The following is a 14,376-nucleotide window of genomic DNA, read 5'->3' as shown; positions in this document are numbered from 1 at the left end:
GAGAAACACAGTTTAGTTATGAGTATGAAAGAAGTTGAAAAATTGATGCATTGAATGAATGTGAATTGCTATGTTGTTTCATTTATCCCAGCTGCACGTCAAGTTGTCAACCCAAATGCAGCAAGATTTCATCTTTTATTCAAAGTTTCATTACTCTCTTCAAAATGCATGGAGCCCATTAATGATGTCAAGCCACAAAAGGTATCCAAACTGTCAATATCTCCCTGCCCCCACTTCCCCCCCTCGCATAAATCCCTCACCAACTTCTCAATTCATGCACATTTTTCTCTCTCTCTCTCTCTACATCAATATATATATATGAAAAAAAAAGGGGGTTTATTATTACACCAGAAGGTAAACAAGAACAATAATAATATGAATAACAATAATAATATTCAAGTCTCTTCACAAGAAGTCAATGCCCGAACCATACACATTTTCTATGGAGTGCTAGCTAATCAGGGAATGTATGTAGAAAACAAAAACACCCCTAAGTGTGTGTATATATATATGTGTATATATATGGTGCGTTCTTGACTTCCTCTTCTAAGACTGCAACTACTACTGTTACTACTGCTACTATAGCTATTACTATTACTATTACGACTCATAAGACTATTTCTGCTACTTGTTGTTCAAAACAAAGTATGCAAGATAACAAACAAACCATAATGTTTTTTTTTTTGTTGTTGGAAAAAAAAAAAAGCACCTTACTTAGCTTACCCTTGAAAATGAAAGAAAATAAATTGGTAGTTGGAGTGAAAGTTGAAGGATTGAAGCAAAATACAGGTCTGATCAGGTGGAGCAGTAAATAATGAGGCCTTGTGGTGTTGATGAGGGGGCATTGAAGTCCCAACTAACCCAAAACACTTCTCCCACACATTGATTATAGCAGCAGCACAAACAGCCTCAGCTCTGAACCATTTCTGATAACCATATTTAAGGAAGGGAAACAAAGTAGCACACAAGCAGGTCCTCATCAGGAACTTGGACAATTCAAGGCAGCTTTTATTTGCTGCACAGTGTTGCCGATGAGGCTATTAACAGTCGTCACCGACTCAAAGTTCAGTTTTGCAGATGGTAAGCTGCTAACTAGGATTTGGAATGCAACAGTGATGAGTGATCCACCAGAACCCCCCATCACCCTCCCTGAGCTTGTGCTGCTTGAGGCTCCTCCACCGTCTTGTTCACCTTGTCCATCAGGTGAAATGGTGAACCCTGAAGGAAGGAGGGGAATGTATGAAGGGTCTTCCCCACTCATTGCTATGTTGATGGCTGGAAGATCAACCGGACAATACACCACTAAGGACCCTGATGAGTCCACGCAGCTCTCTTGGAGGATCAGCATGTTGTTTTGACTTGTGTTGAAAGCCTACAATACAATTAATTAAGTACACATTGTAAGATCAATGCGTGCAGATATAAGATTGGAAAAAAGAGTGAGATAGGTTGTTGGTTCAATAATTTCACCCCACTATCAGATACTAATAACTAACATTGCTGAGCAATACAATTAAAGGCATGGTTTTTTTGCAACATTCTATGACTAAACAAAGTAATGTCTTAAACTGGATGATGGGGAGAAAGCATGGCTTACCCGAAGCACAGATATGCAGTTACCAGGGTGTGCACCATTTGCTATATGAGCAACCTCTTGTACAGCATTGCCATTGGAAAGAACATCCCACTAAGACAACAAAAGAAAATTGTTAGAACATTTCTGAAGAAGAAACATCAGATAAGACAACTCAGACAAACGTGTCACAACCTGAGGTCTTTTCTTTTCATCTTTGAAGAAATTGAACACGGTTTGTGGAGGGATTGGGAGCCAAATGGTGGTGGCTGCACTTAGCACGACACCGTTAGGTTGGCCAGGGTCTGTACTCTTATGCACAGTGACTCTGACTCCAATCTCATTCATCCCACTACCAGAGAGTGTGGTCCATCGGTGCCCAGCTGATGCACTGATGCTTGCACAGAAATTTGTAACCATCCTTTGTGCAAGTTTCATCATGCTTCTCTTCCCCTCAGGTGAGGGAATCACTGAAAAAAGAAAAATTTTAACATCAAGTTCAAATCATAGCTAGAAAGTTCATCACACACGAGATTGTAACAGTGCAATTTGTATACCTCCACCGAGATCGCGGGTGGAATTGCTCGTCACCATGAGACAAGCAATTCTTTCACACATCCTCTGAAGTGTAGTTAGCCATCTTTGCGCTCCAAATGCAATGCCACTATAAATCATGCTTCTGTAGAGCCTGTGAACTGGTGTTTTGTCTTCAACCTCTACATGTTCAATCCAGGTAACCTACATGGTAACAAAGAAGGGTGAACAAAATTGCACATAAATGGGTAACAAAGTAGTCCACAGCAGCATATATTAATTACCTTGGAATATCCATTGGGCAAGTCTTGGATGAAGACACCAGAAGGAAGACGATGAGATCGAAATTGAGGAGCAAATTGGTTGTCTTGAGGAAAATCATATGAAACATCCACTATTGCCCATAAGCCTTGTTCAATTTGCTGACAGTATCGCAGGAAGTAGAACTCTCTAGTAGAAACAAGTGGAGAAAGCACTTGCAACTCCTCATACATCTACATCATACATAATCAACAATTAAAGTGGAACAAAACAAGAACGAAAACTGTAATAAGATATATAATTTGGTCAAATTTTCAACATACCAGTTGCAAACAACCGCTATGACCCCCCATCATTCCAGAAGATATAACCTCAATCGTTCTTGCTATAGTGACAATGGTGGGAAACAGCTCCAACCACTTGTTCTGCAGAAACAAAATCGTGACATTTGAGTAATTTAAGGAATTGAACTGAAGGTTTCATTTTCCGGCAAATCAAAGAAGTTCTTACCGGGTCCATAAACATGTCAACCAAGGTTAAGCCATTCATAATAACAACTCCTGAATCTCTTGAAGCTTCAGCATGAACATTGGGGTTCTTCATGTGACCATTAGCCTTGGGGAACATTCTTTCATAGGTATCAAGATCAAGGACATCCCTCCCATCAGGACCTTTCATCCACAAGGGCTCATTTGTTTGCAGTAGCCTGATCATTTCTTCCATGGCGTTTGAGGCAATGTCGGACATGAGGGACTTGTCCATGTCTGAAAGACATGCTGGTTGGAAAGGAGGCACATTCGGCATGGACGATGAACTCCCGGGGAGAAGATCAAGATCAAGTGAAGGGCCACCCATCCCTTGGCTTGCAAAACTCCCCATTGACAAGTCCAGAGAAGATATATGAATAGGTTGAACAGGTGGGAGTTGAGAAATTGGCCTTCCGATGTACTTTGCTGCAATGCTAGATACTCTATCAAGCTGCAAATTCAACCAATCTTTCAATGGACAACAATCTCAACACAAACATATATATAAATTCATAAATCTAAACAAAGAATCCATGAATTAGAAAAGCATTTGCACCTCCTCTTTGAGTTGAGCATTCTCCAATCTCAACTTTTGCTCATCAAAATAACAATCGTCATTGATGGGAGGACCCCCACAAGAGGGGCAGATAACGTTTTTCAAGGCCTCCCTTATGGCTATGTTCTCACAGCGTATCTTGTCGTTCTCTTGACGGAGTGCAGAATTATCAGCTCTCTCATGCTGAGCCTGAATTGTTGTTGAATTAACCAAAAGAACAAAGCCTTATGATCATGAATGACACGTTCAAAAACATAACCACGCAAAAAAAAAAAAAAAAAAAAAAACTGAACTTTTCTATAATCCAAAGAAAAAAAATTAAAGAACTTAATATTACCTTCATCTGGGTCCTCCTGTTCTGGAACCAAAACTTGATCTGTCTAGGCGCCAAGCCTAACTCCCGACTTAACTGCATCCGTTGTTTCTCATCTGGGTGAGGACACTCCTTGAACATCCTGGGAAAACACCAAACACACAGAAAGGAAAAGGAAAAGAAAAAGAGAGAGTGTGTGAGAGAGAGAGAGTGGGACCACAAAATTAGAAGGGTGCAAATGAGTTTTCTGTGGACTGTTCATGAAGAAGAAGCAACCTCAAAAACAAGGAATGCAAAAAGACATCACATAAAACAAGGAAATGAAAACAACAAAAGTTTGAAGGGAAATGAATGAAAATCAAAACAAAAATGGTTCTTACGATTCAAGCCTCTGAATCTGGTTGGCTGTGTGACGGTGGTAACGCTTCTTCCTTCTCTGGGAATCAGAAGAACCATCATGGTGATGATGGAGATCACCAGGAGACCCACTTCCATACTCCATTCTTGTCTCTTCTCTCTCTTTCTAATTGTCTCTCTCTTGATCACTCCCACCACCACCACTTTCTCTCCACTGAATCAGCTACTCCCATGACATCATCATAACCATTGAGAAAAAAACACAACAAAAGACAGAAGAAACAAACAAAAAAAAAAACTTAAGAAACGAGACGATGGAGAAGAAGAAGAAGAAGAAACAAGGGAATTTGGAAAGTGGGTGTGAAAAAAGAGAGAGAACTTTTTGTGATGTGATTTTGATGGGTAAGGCTACAACAAGGCTATGTGGCTATTATGCTGTGTGTGTTTTGAGAAGCAAAGCAAAATGGCAAATACAATAACATCATAACATCAACAATCAAAACAACATATATAATTTTATTAATTATATATTATTCTGAAACGGCTGTGACCATCAAAGATAGCGGCATGATTTGAGAGAGAGAGAGAAACAGTGAGTGAGTTATGGCAAATCTCAAGGGATGCTGAATACAGAAGATGCTGCTGCTGCTGATCTAATAATCAACCAAGAAAAACGAAAAGAAAGAAGAAAGAAAAAAAAAAAAAAACATTCACTCACCAACATAACACCATACCTCACCACCACCACCTCTTCTTCTCTCTCTATAAACTCTTGTGTCTGTGTTTGCACCTATGAATGAAAATGAATGAATGAATGAACACTCTCACTTGTACCCTTTTAAAGTATAGTATAATATAATATTATATATGTATATGTGTATATATTGATTATATGGTGTCACAAAGTGAAAAGAAAGCGTAACTGATGGAGGGGCTTTTAAAGCGTCGTTGGGTTTGTGAGAGAAAACGCGGAGAAAGAAAGGAAGAGACTTAAAGAGGTGCTATCTAATCTCTATCTATCTACACTCACACACTGCACTACACTACTACTTCTACATCATCATAATAATAATAATAATAAAAACAATAACAATATACACACACTAACTCGCTTTCTCTCTCCTAGAGTGGTACAGCCACACACCACCAGGGTGTGCCCCAGTTGAGCCTTTAATGAGGAACCGGTTTCCGGGCAGCCGGAGCACCGGCGAAGTGCGGCGGCACGTGGCGGGGGGTTTTGGTTTCCGCCACCCTCTTTCTCTCACCTCATTTATGGTTATGCATGCCCTTGAGTCTTCTCTCTCTTGGTTTTCCATTCTGAGGTCACACACATGGTGGGAGGGGTGCCAAAAGTCAAACGTTGGTATCCCATTGGAGGAGTTAAGGATGAGGAATCATGCGATGCGAGATTTTGCACCTTTCAGATTTACCCACGAATGAAAAAACCAACCAATGCATGTTGGTTGCAGTGAAAATCAAAATTCTAGACTTTTCTTTTTTAACATAATGAACATTAAAATTAGAATTTATGATTTTATGCATATTAATTAAATTTCTGACTACTAAACGACACTAATACTTATTTTTTTTCTATTATCTGCTGGAGTTATGTTTGGTTCATTAAATATAAATATTATCATTGTGTGATAAAAAAAATGATAAGTTTTAATTGTATTAATTGAATTTTTTAGTGTCATAAATATATTATTTCAGCTACTCTCATTTCTAATCATGTTAATTGGTTCTTTAAATATCATAATTATGTATTTTCACTCACCTTTGCATTACAATATGAATTCCAATGAATTTTTTTATTCAAATTTGAAGTTGACCTACGGTGATAATTAGGAGACCTAATTAAAACTTAAGGAATTAAATCAACTAAATTATGATATATATCCTTAAGGATTAGCTCTATAATTAATATTTTTCTATATTTAGGACAAGATAGGCAGTTGAGATTGTTGTTTTCTATTTGATATGATTTAAGATAACTCGTTTTAAGAAAATAATTGAGCATGCTAAATTATAAGATCAAAATTATTCTTATTGTATAAACAATCAATTATTTGATATTAGTAATAAATGGTGTATACACTAATAGAGGAAATATTGTAATTCAATTATAAACTGCTTTATAAATAATGGCATTTAAAAATAATGATTTTGTACTGATTGAGTGTCTAATTTTGTTTTATATTAATAGAACACTAAAATTAAATTTGCTATATAATCATAGTTAATTATCTTGTGAAATATATCATGAAAAAAAAAATCCTTGGTACTTTCATGGTCTTCCTATCCATAACATAAGGAGACACAAGTTTCCAAAAAAAAATATAGATAAATGTAACAAAACATAAAATTTAATGTTTATGTTTACATTTATTACAAAAATTAGTGGTTGTGTTATTTACATTTTACTTATATATCAATCCCTTAAGCAATCCCATAAGAGAGAGACAAAACTTGCCTTTTGTCGACTGAAATGTTTTATCTAACCTGGTCTTATGAACACAATTCTGATTTTGAAATCTTATTCATTGAAATTAAATAGGAAAAAAATAAACATGAATTTTAAGGATGAGGCTATGTTATGAAATCCAACCGAACAAACCATATGTTTTCCCTTAATTTTCAATAATGAGATTTATACATGTTTAAATGTGTGTAAATGTGAATATATGAATAAATTATCATAGAATACAAAACCAATGCTTCATTACACCAAACAATATGTAGTATTCATTCTAAATCATTCAAACAATTTATTTTATAAAATTAAATGTTCAACTCCTTATATTGTTCATCAACTATTTTTTATTTTTATTTTTTTTTAATTATGATTAGGGAAGGAGCACATAAAGTGGGATTAAAAATGTGTGTAGTTACAATTTTGAACTTAACTCAGAAGAAGGGAAGTTAATTAAATTGTATATATTTATTTTATATTGAATTGGATGTGTGATATGTATTGTTTAGTTAAATTGAAATAAAGATATTTGAAGTTGGAATATAATTGTATGTTATATTATTGTGTGATTAGAGTATCCAATTAATATATATATATATATATATATATATATATATATATATGATAGTTAAGTATTGTTGAAATGTATATTTGATATTTTTTATTATTGAAATATAATGTAATCAGTAGAGTGGTGATTGAAATCATAGTGCAATGTGCAATATTGTTCTTTTGGATTTATATTATTCAAGCTGGAATATGAGGTTTAAGCGAGAGAATAAAGATAATAATTTCTTATGGTGACACCATTGTCACACTCCAAGCTCAATCAGAAAAAAAATGTCATTTAAGTATTTTGTATGGTGTGACGGTATGGTGTTTCTTAAACTTGTTGAATTAATCAAGAAGTATTTTGTTTAAATAAGAATGTAAATGTTAATAATGTAAAAATGTTTATAATACAATTATTTTCAAATATATTGTATTAAATTATTTTTAAATAATTTAAATAATTTATTTTTTAAAAATATTATATACCAACTACTTTTAAACAAATTTAAAAATCATTTTTTTACAATATATATTAAAAATGATGTCATGCTTTGTACTATTTTTTAATTTAATAAAATTTAATGTAATAGCAAATAATTGATAAATTTTAAGGTATTAACATAAATAATAATTTATATGTCAAAGTTTAAAATAATGACTAGAATAATATATTTGAAAATATAACCATTATGATAATGGAATGAAACCTTTAGTATTATTTTTGTTTATTTTATAAATTTTTTAGTCAATGTGATGTTTCATACCTCAATATTTTTTTGTTCAGTGATCTAATTTACCTAGTGAAGCGTCTCCAACTTTGTTTTATTTAATTATTTTTTAATCTTACAATTATCTTTGTTTAGTAAGATATTTTTAGTCTCATTTTATTTATTTATTAATTTTATCATCACCTTCACATTTTGAGAGGTTTCTATTTTATTTATCTGTTTATTAATTTTAAAATTATGTTAATTGTTTAATATCATATTATTTATTTATTTAATTATTTTATAAATATATTTGTCTAGTGAGGTGTCTAACATCACTAGGTTTTATTTTAAAATTATCATTGGTGGGGCGTTTCTAATCCATATTGTTATTTAATTTATATATGTGTATACACATATTAATTATTTCTTAATTTTAATATTCATTATTTTTTATTATTAAATAAATATTTTTTTATCCTCACAATTTTTCTTAATTTGTACATTTCACGTAAAAACAATAACTATTAAATTCCAAATAATTAATTATAATAAATATTCAAGATTTGATGAAACAATATATAGGTTTGGTCATATTTATTCTTATTAGCAGTTACAAAATTAATTTAAATATATTTAATGTACGATAAAATCAAATATATTGAAATTTTAAAAGTAATGATATATATATATATATATATATATATATTTTGGTTTATTGTTATATTATTTTATAATATATTTTTTTCACAAAAATAATTATGGAAATGTTCATTTACAAAGATAAATACTGAACATTCTACTTTTAGTATTTTTTAATGTAATAGTCTACATCATCCTAAAAGGTCGAAGATATATATATATATATATATATATATATATATATATATATATATATATATATATATATATATATATATATATATATATATATATATATATATATATATATATTTATTTATTTATTTATTTTGTTGTACACAATTATTATTTCACATTTTGTCAACAAAATCAATTTATGTAATAAAAAAGATTTATTTGCATAAATGTCCATCGTTTGAATATTATTTTAACTCTTGAGTGATGTTATGTGATAAGTTTCAAAAACATCAATCATAGTGTTCTCATTAATTGTTGAAACTGTATTGTCGATTAAGTATCAGCATGATGTAGTTGAATGAACTCGTATATTAAAAAAAACTTACATACCAACACTATATATCGACACTTAACTTGTTGTTTAAGCATCACTTACTCCAAAAGAGAAAATTCTCTAAGTCTTATCTTTATTCAAACCTCAATCTATAATTTGAGCAATATGTTGTATTAGTTAGCTATAGCTTAAGCAACATTGAGTGGTGTATGTAGTGATCACTCACTACTTAAATAGTAGTCTATTACTTGAGTGATAGCAACACATAAAGACAAACTTTTATTAATAGATAGTTCAATAGATTTTAACTTCAACACTATATACATTTCAAATTTACTCCAAGCTACCAATTAAATCACCAATATGATTATATATCACTTTTTTTATCTTTAAAACCATATTTCGAACTATGTGATGACTCTTTAACTTATATTCCATTTTAATCTCCATAAGTCTACACATTTAAACAATATTCATCAAATAAATGGTACACTAACTTCTCTTATATCTTATCTTAGGGTAGTATACATATTAGAAAAACCTTCTTTTATATAATTAACTCCTATGTTGATACCAATTGTTTTTCTTTGCTCTCATTTGTCTACATTGTATTGTTTCTCTCTCTTTTTTAGTTTGTCTCTCGTGTCCTATCGCATTTATTCCTCACACTTCTATAACAACAATTTTGGTTAATTTTTAAAGAATTTATTTTAAATTAATATTGAGTAACTACAAAAATGAAAAAAATAAGTTCGAAGTAAAACTATTATATTATGTATTTGATGTAGAAAATAACATGTGCGAGTGACAAAATGAACTAATAACTAGTCTGACCTATTTTGGCCTGCTCCTCTCTTAGTTTGTCAAAAATGGGTCGAGTTGAGATAGATCACCACTATAAAACTAGGGATGGCAATTAGGGCCTGGCCCGCGGGCCCGGCCCGCAGGCCCGTAAAAAAAACGCGGGGCGGGCCAGGATATTGAGCCCGCAGGCCCGCGCGGGCTCGGCCCGCATAGGCCCGCGGCCCGCGCGGGCCGGCCCGCAAGCCCGCATAAAATTTAAAAAAAAGAAAAACTTGTACTTGTGTATATTAATTACTTCTTTTATGGACTCTTGCATTAATATTTCAAATTCTTGTATAATTGGAAAAGACAAGTATTATGTAATTTTTAATGTGCTAAAATTTAAAGAATACATTGTGTATGTCATAGTATGAATATGATGAAAATGTTGAATTATCAATTTATCATCTAATTCCCCAAAGTCTTTACTTAATTTTGTGAACTTCTTAAAGTTTCCCAATTTTTAAACATTGAAAGTTTTATCATAAAAAAAATAAATAAATTAAAAAAAAAAAAAAAAAGCGGGCCGGCCCGCGAGCCAACGTGTATGCGGGGCGGGCCAGAGTATGCGGCCTGCATAAAATGTGCGGGGCGGGGCGGGCCAGCCCGCGATATGCGGGCCTTATGCGGGGCAGGCCTAAACGGGACGGGCCGGCCCGCATTGCCACCCCTATATAAAACGGATCAAGAATTACAACCCATTATGTCACAGGGCAAACTGGCCTGCCATTTATTTATTTATTTAAAATTTTTAACATTTTATTTATAAAATTTGTTTATATATATTCTTAAATATTTAAAACATATTTAATCGTATAAATATTTTCTAAAATTTCAATTGATTAATTAAATTTTTAATTAAATAAATTAAAATAATTATCATATTTACACGTTAATTACTCTATTATAACCTATAATTTGAACTTAGTTTGTAAATTTTAATAATTTAAATTATAATAATATTGTATTTTTACATCTTTACAAAAATATAATATAAAAGATTTTTTTTTAATTAACAAAAAATCAACAAATCAGTGACGGACTAACCCGTATTTGACAGAATGGGCGAAACGGTGAAATGAGACTTCCAAATCGAAAATGTCAATTTAACACATCCCATATTGCTAGGTTGATCCGTCATATTAACCCATTTTAAGATCGTTATAAATCGTTAGTTATGTTTTCATTTTAAGATTTTTTGTTTACATGTGTTCTTGAAATTCTATTTATTAGTTTAAGAAAATTTTAGAATTGATTCAGTTATGAATAACATAGAGTCGATATCATTGTCTAGTTGTGCGACTGTTTTTCCTATTACATGAGAAAACGTTTAAATCAAATTAGTTTAAAAAGAAAAAAAAAGAAAACACTGTATACAACACCCATCATATTGATTATGTCTGCTACCAATATTAAAAGTAACATTTAACTTTTTTTTCTAACATTAAAGTAAAATTTTCTACGTCAATTAATTTTTTTCATCTAATTGACATGAAAGTAAAATTTTGAACATCAATTACTAAATTTTTTTCTTCTAACTCACTTTACTTTTTATATTAATAACACCTATATTAATTTGTGAATCAACGTAGAATGTTTAAAATAAATGAGATAGAATATTTTTAATATAATAATAAACATTACAAAGTGAGATATACATTTTTTTATTCATAAGTTTATTATTTGTCATCATTTTAAAAAAAATTTCGAATTCCAATACTTTCACTCTATTCTTTTCATTGTAGAGCATGTTAATTACAATAAAGTCATGCCAACACTCTTCAACTATTTTTCCTAGGTCTGAACGTGCATAACAAATATTTATGAATACCTAAAGAGTTTGTGAATACGATAAATGCAAATTACCAAACAAATGCAAATTTTTCAATTAAATATTTCTATGTTGAACGTAAAAAATGATAATTCGTTAGGGTTAAATTCAAATTTTATAAAGGATAAATTTTAGGTGTACCTATGCGATTTATATGTTATTGTATAAAAGAATTAAATGATTAAATGTATCTTTTATAATTTTTGAAAAGAAACACGTAGAAATAATTTAGAAAAAAAATGTTGCATGGACAATTTTTTTATAAATCTTGTTGGTAATTGAATAGTAATATGAGTGTACATTTAAGAAAAATCAACATTAATTACTCTAACCCTTAAAGGTACATGTTTTAATTCCGGTATACTCGTACATTATTATCAAATTAGCGAGAAATAACTCTGCATTTCAAACCACGTGCCAAGTATTAACTAAGCAATGAAAAATTAATCTTCTTTTAAACCATCAACAAAATCATGTGTGACAGTTAATATTTATAAATGACCCATAACATTTCAAAATGATAAGTCCAACAAATAATTATATCGGAAAATAAATTTATGTTTAATTTATTTTTATAAAATTGATCTACAAAATAAGAATTATTTTTATTTATATATTTTAAATTGACTTTATTTTTATTTATTAAAAAATATCGCTAATTGAAACAGTGGTTTCACAATTAAAAAAATACACAATTTTTGTCAATTCTCTTTCGAATTTTTTTTCAGATAATATTTGTAAATTTTGTTATAAATAATGATTTGTAAAAAATTTATACCATTTTTTTTTTGCAAAAATATTTCAAATTATTTTCCTTTGGCAAAGTAACCATAAAGTTTGGTGAATAAAATCAAGTAACTAATTCGGGTAGCATATTGTTTGACTAATGAACTTGAAAGGTGATGTTTTACAAAAACTGATATCTGATCTTAATTAAAAAAAATGGAATTAATTAATATTTCAATGAGTAACTTTATGATTTTATATTATATATAAGAAGTAATGATTTTAAATAAGAACCCATCATGGCCGAAGTTAACAATAGTGCTAAGTACATCAATTAATAAAATAAAAAATAATAATTATCAATATTACAACATATTACAGTGTCACTCATATCATTAAACAATAATTAATAGAAACCAAAATTATAATTAATAAAAAAATACTTCTGAATGTATAACTCTGACCACTGAAAGTTTTTGAAGCACAACTTATATCTATTCATCAATTTTAGATACTACGTATACTATGCTTATTTAAAAAAATAAATAAAAAATATTATAGATGTGATTAAATTAGTGTAAAGATTAGGATAATTTGAAGTCAAGGAATGTATTAAAAGTCCATTGCCGCCAAACCTATTAGAGGGAAGGGCACACCTCCCCACGTGTCTTGGGTTGCCCGACTAAACAAGTATCTCAATTCTTTGACTATCATCAATTCCTCCAAACACACAAAAATCAAAACAATTTTCATTTTCCCATAATATTATATCAAATATAATTCACTCTATTCTACATAACCAAAAAAAATAAAATTGTCTGCATTAAAAGATATTAAGCGCATCAAATGCTTAAAGGAAAACTAGACCAGATGATTAATGTCAGAAATTTTATATAATAATATATAATTAAGTCAAATTTTATTTCGTAAGTAGATGCAAATTTCATAATAACTAAAATATCTCAAATAATAATTTCATAACAACGTCTAAGTTAATGCAAATTATTGTTTACAAATGACATACGTTTATAAGCTTTCAATATGTTTTTTTAATACACATTTGAATGATCAAAGCAAACTATAACTAAATAGAAAACCAATCATCATTTAAAAGAAATGGTGTAAGCAAAAGATATCTAACAAACCTCACAAGAACGAAATATAATTTTAGTCAATAATTTAAAAATAAAAAATATATTTAACCCTTTTATTTATCACTTTTCTCCAATTATTTTATGTAGACCGAAAATTTAAAATTATGTCACATCTAAACTAATTAATCTTTAAGCTATTTCTAAAAACATTATCTATGTTGAATTACCTCCGTACAACAATATATTTTCATTTTTACCACAATTTATTAGAAATTAGAATATGGGTTAGATCAATAAGAAAATAATTGTTCTAATTGGTTGAGTCACACTTCAATTCTTATAAAATCTGTTTGTTCCAATTCAATACGTATTTATACCTTCATCCCTAGTATTTTTTTTTTTTATCAGCCCCTTCATCACTAATATAATTGTTTATGATTTTCTTTATCCTTTTCAAAGGACTATTTTTAATTTTTTTTTACCTCAGTTATTATACACTAATACACTCTTGCTTATTTTAGCTCAAATATTAAATGTTACAGTTAACTATTTTTTATTCAAAAATTAAAATCCTGTTACTATCATTCTGGTTCTACATTTATTATTTAAGATTAATTTTGAAAAAGAAATCATAATTATAAACATTTTTTTTTATATAGTATTAAGCCATATAGTGAATTTAGGAGGTTTATGTCTCTTAAATTAATTATTCTAAACTTCATGTAGAAGGCAGAACTACATGGGATGCTTCTCCAAATGATGTTGTAATGACATAATCATCATCTTAATGACTTTAATTATTTGAAAGTTGAGTTAGAGGTCTTGACATCATATCTTAACATATAAAAGAACTTAGATTATAAAAATCGTTAAGAG

The 14,376-nt window shown here is 30.2% G+C and overlaps 1 protein-coding gene across 2 annotated transcripts; it reads right to left on the bottom strand.

Moving 5' to 3' along the window:
• Positions 1-311: 311 nt before the first annotated feature.
• On the bottom strand, positions 312-5,141 carry LOC114181554 (homeobox-leucine zipper protein HDG11-like). 2 transcript variants are annotated; one of them, XM_028068033.2, is made up of 11 exons: positions 4,840-5,141; positions 4,145-4,344; positions 3,789-3,906; positions 3,452-3,640; positions 2,879-3,346; positions 2,692-2,793; positions 2,392-2,601; positions 2,131-2,311; positions 1,769-2,043; positions 1,598-1,687; positions 312-1,372 (listed from the first exon to the last, which is right to left on the bottom strand). In XM_028068033.2, exons 2-11 carry the CDS (start codon positions 4,264-4,266, stop codon positions 980-982), a joined length of 2,148 nt encoding a protein of 715 aa, XP_027923834.1. In that variant the 5' UTR covers positions 4,267-4,344; positions 4,840-5,141; the 3' UTR covers positions 312-979. The 2 variants fall into 2 exon arrangements, with proteins under 2 accessions (XP_027923834.1, XP_085528293.1); XM_085672167.1 differs by having other exon boundaries at positions 4,856-5,141.
• Between the last annotated feature and the right edge of the window lie 9,235 nt (positions 5,142-14,376).

The sequence above is a fragment of the Vigna unguiculata genome, chromosome 4, assembly GCF_037176805.1.
Source record: "Vigna unguiculata cultivar grain cowpea cultivar isolate G323 ecotype 2 chromosome 4, ASM3717680v1, whole genome shotgun sequence".
NCBI classification, from domain to species: domain Eukaryota; kingdom Viridiplantae; phylum Streptophyta; class Magnoliopsida; order Fabales; family Fabaceae; genus Vigna; species Vigna unguiculata.
This window is presented reverse-complemented; position numbering and strand designations above follow the sequence as displayed.

Excerpts from the sequence above, each read along its gene's own strand:
- LOC114181554 (XM_028068033.2), bottom strand. The coding sequence starts at position 4,266 with ATGGAGTATGGAAGTGGGTCTCCTGGTGATCTCCATCATCACCATGAT. Across the intron at positions 2,602-2,691 it reads ATAGCGGTTGTTTGCAACTG|ATGTATGAGGAGTTGCAAGT; the intron begins GTATGTTGAAAA and ends TGTATGATGTAG. Across the intron at positions 2,312-2,391 it reads TGCCCAATGGATATTCCAAG|GTTACCTGGATTGAACATGT; the intron begins GTAATTAATATA and ends GTTACCATGTAG.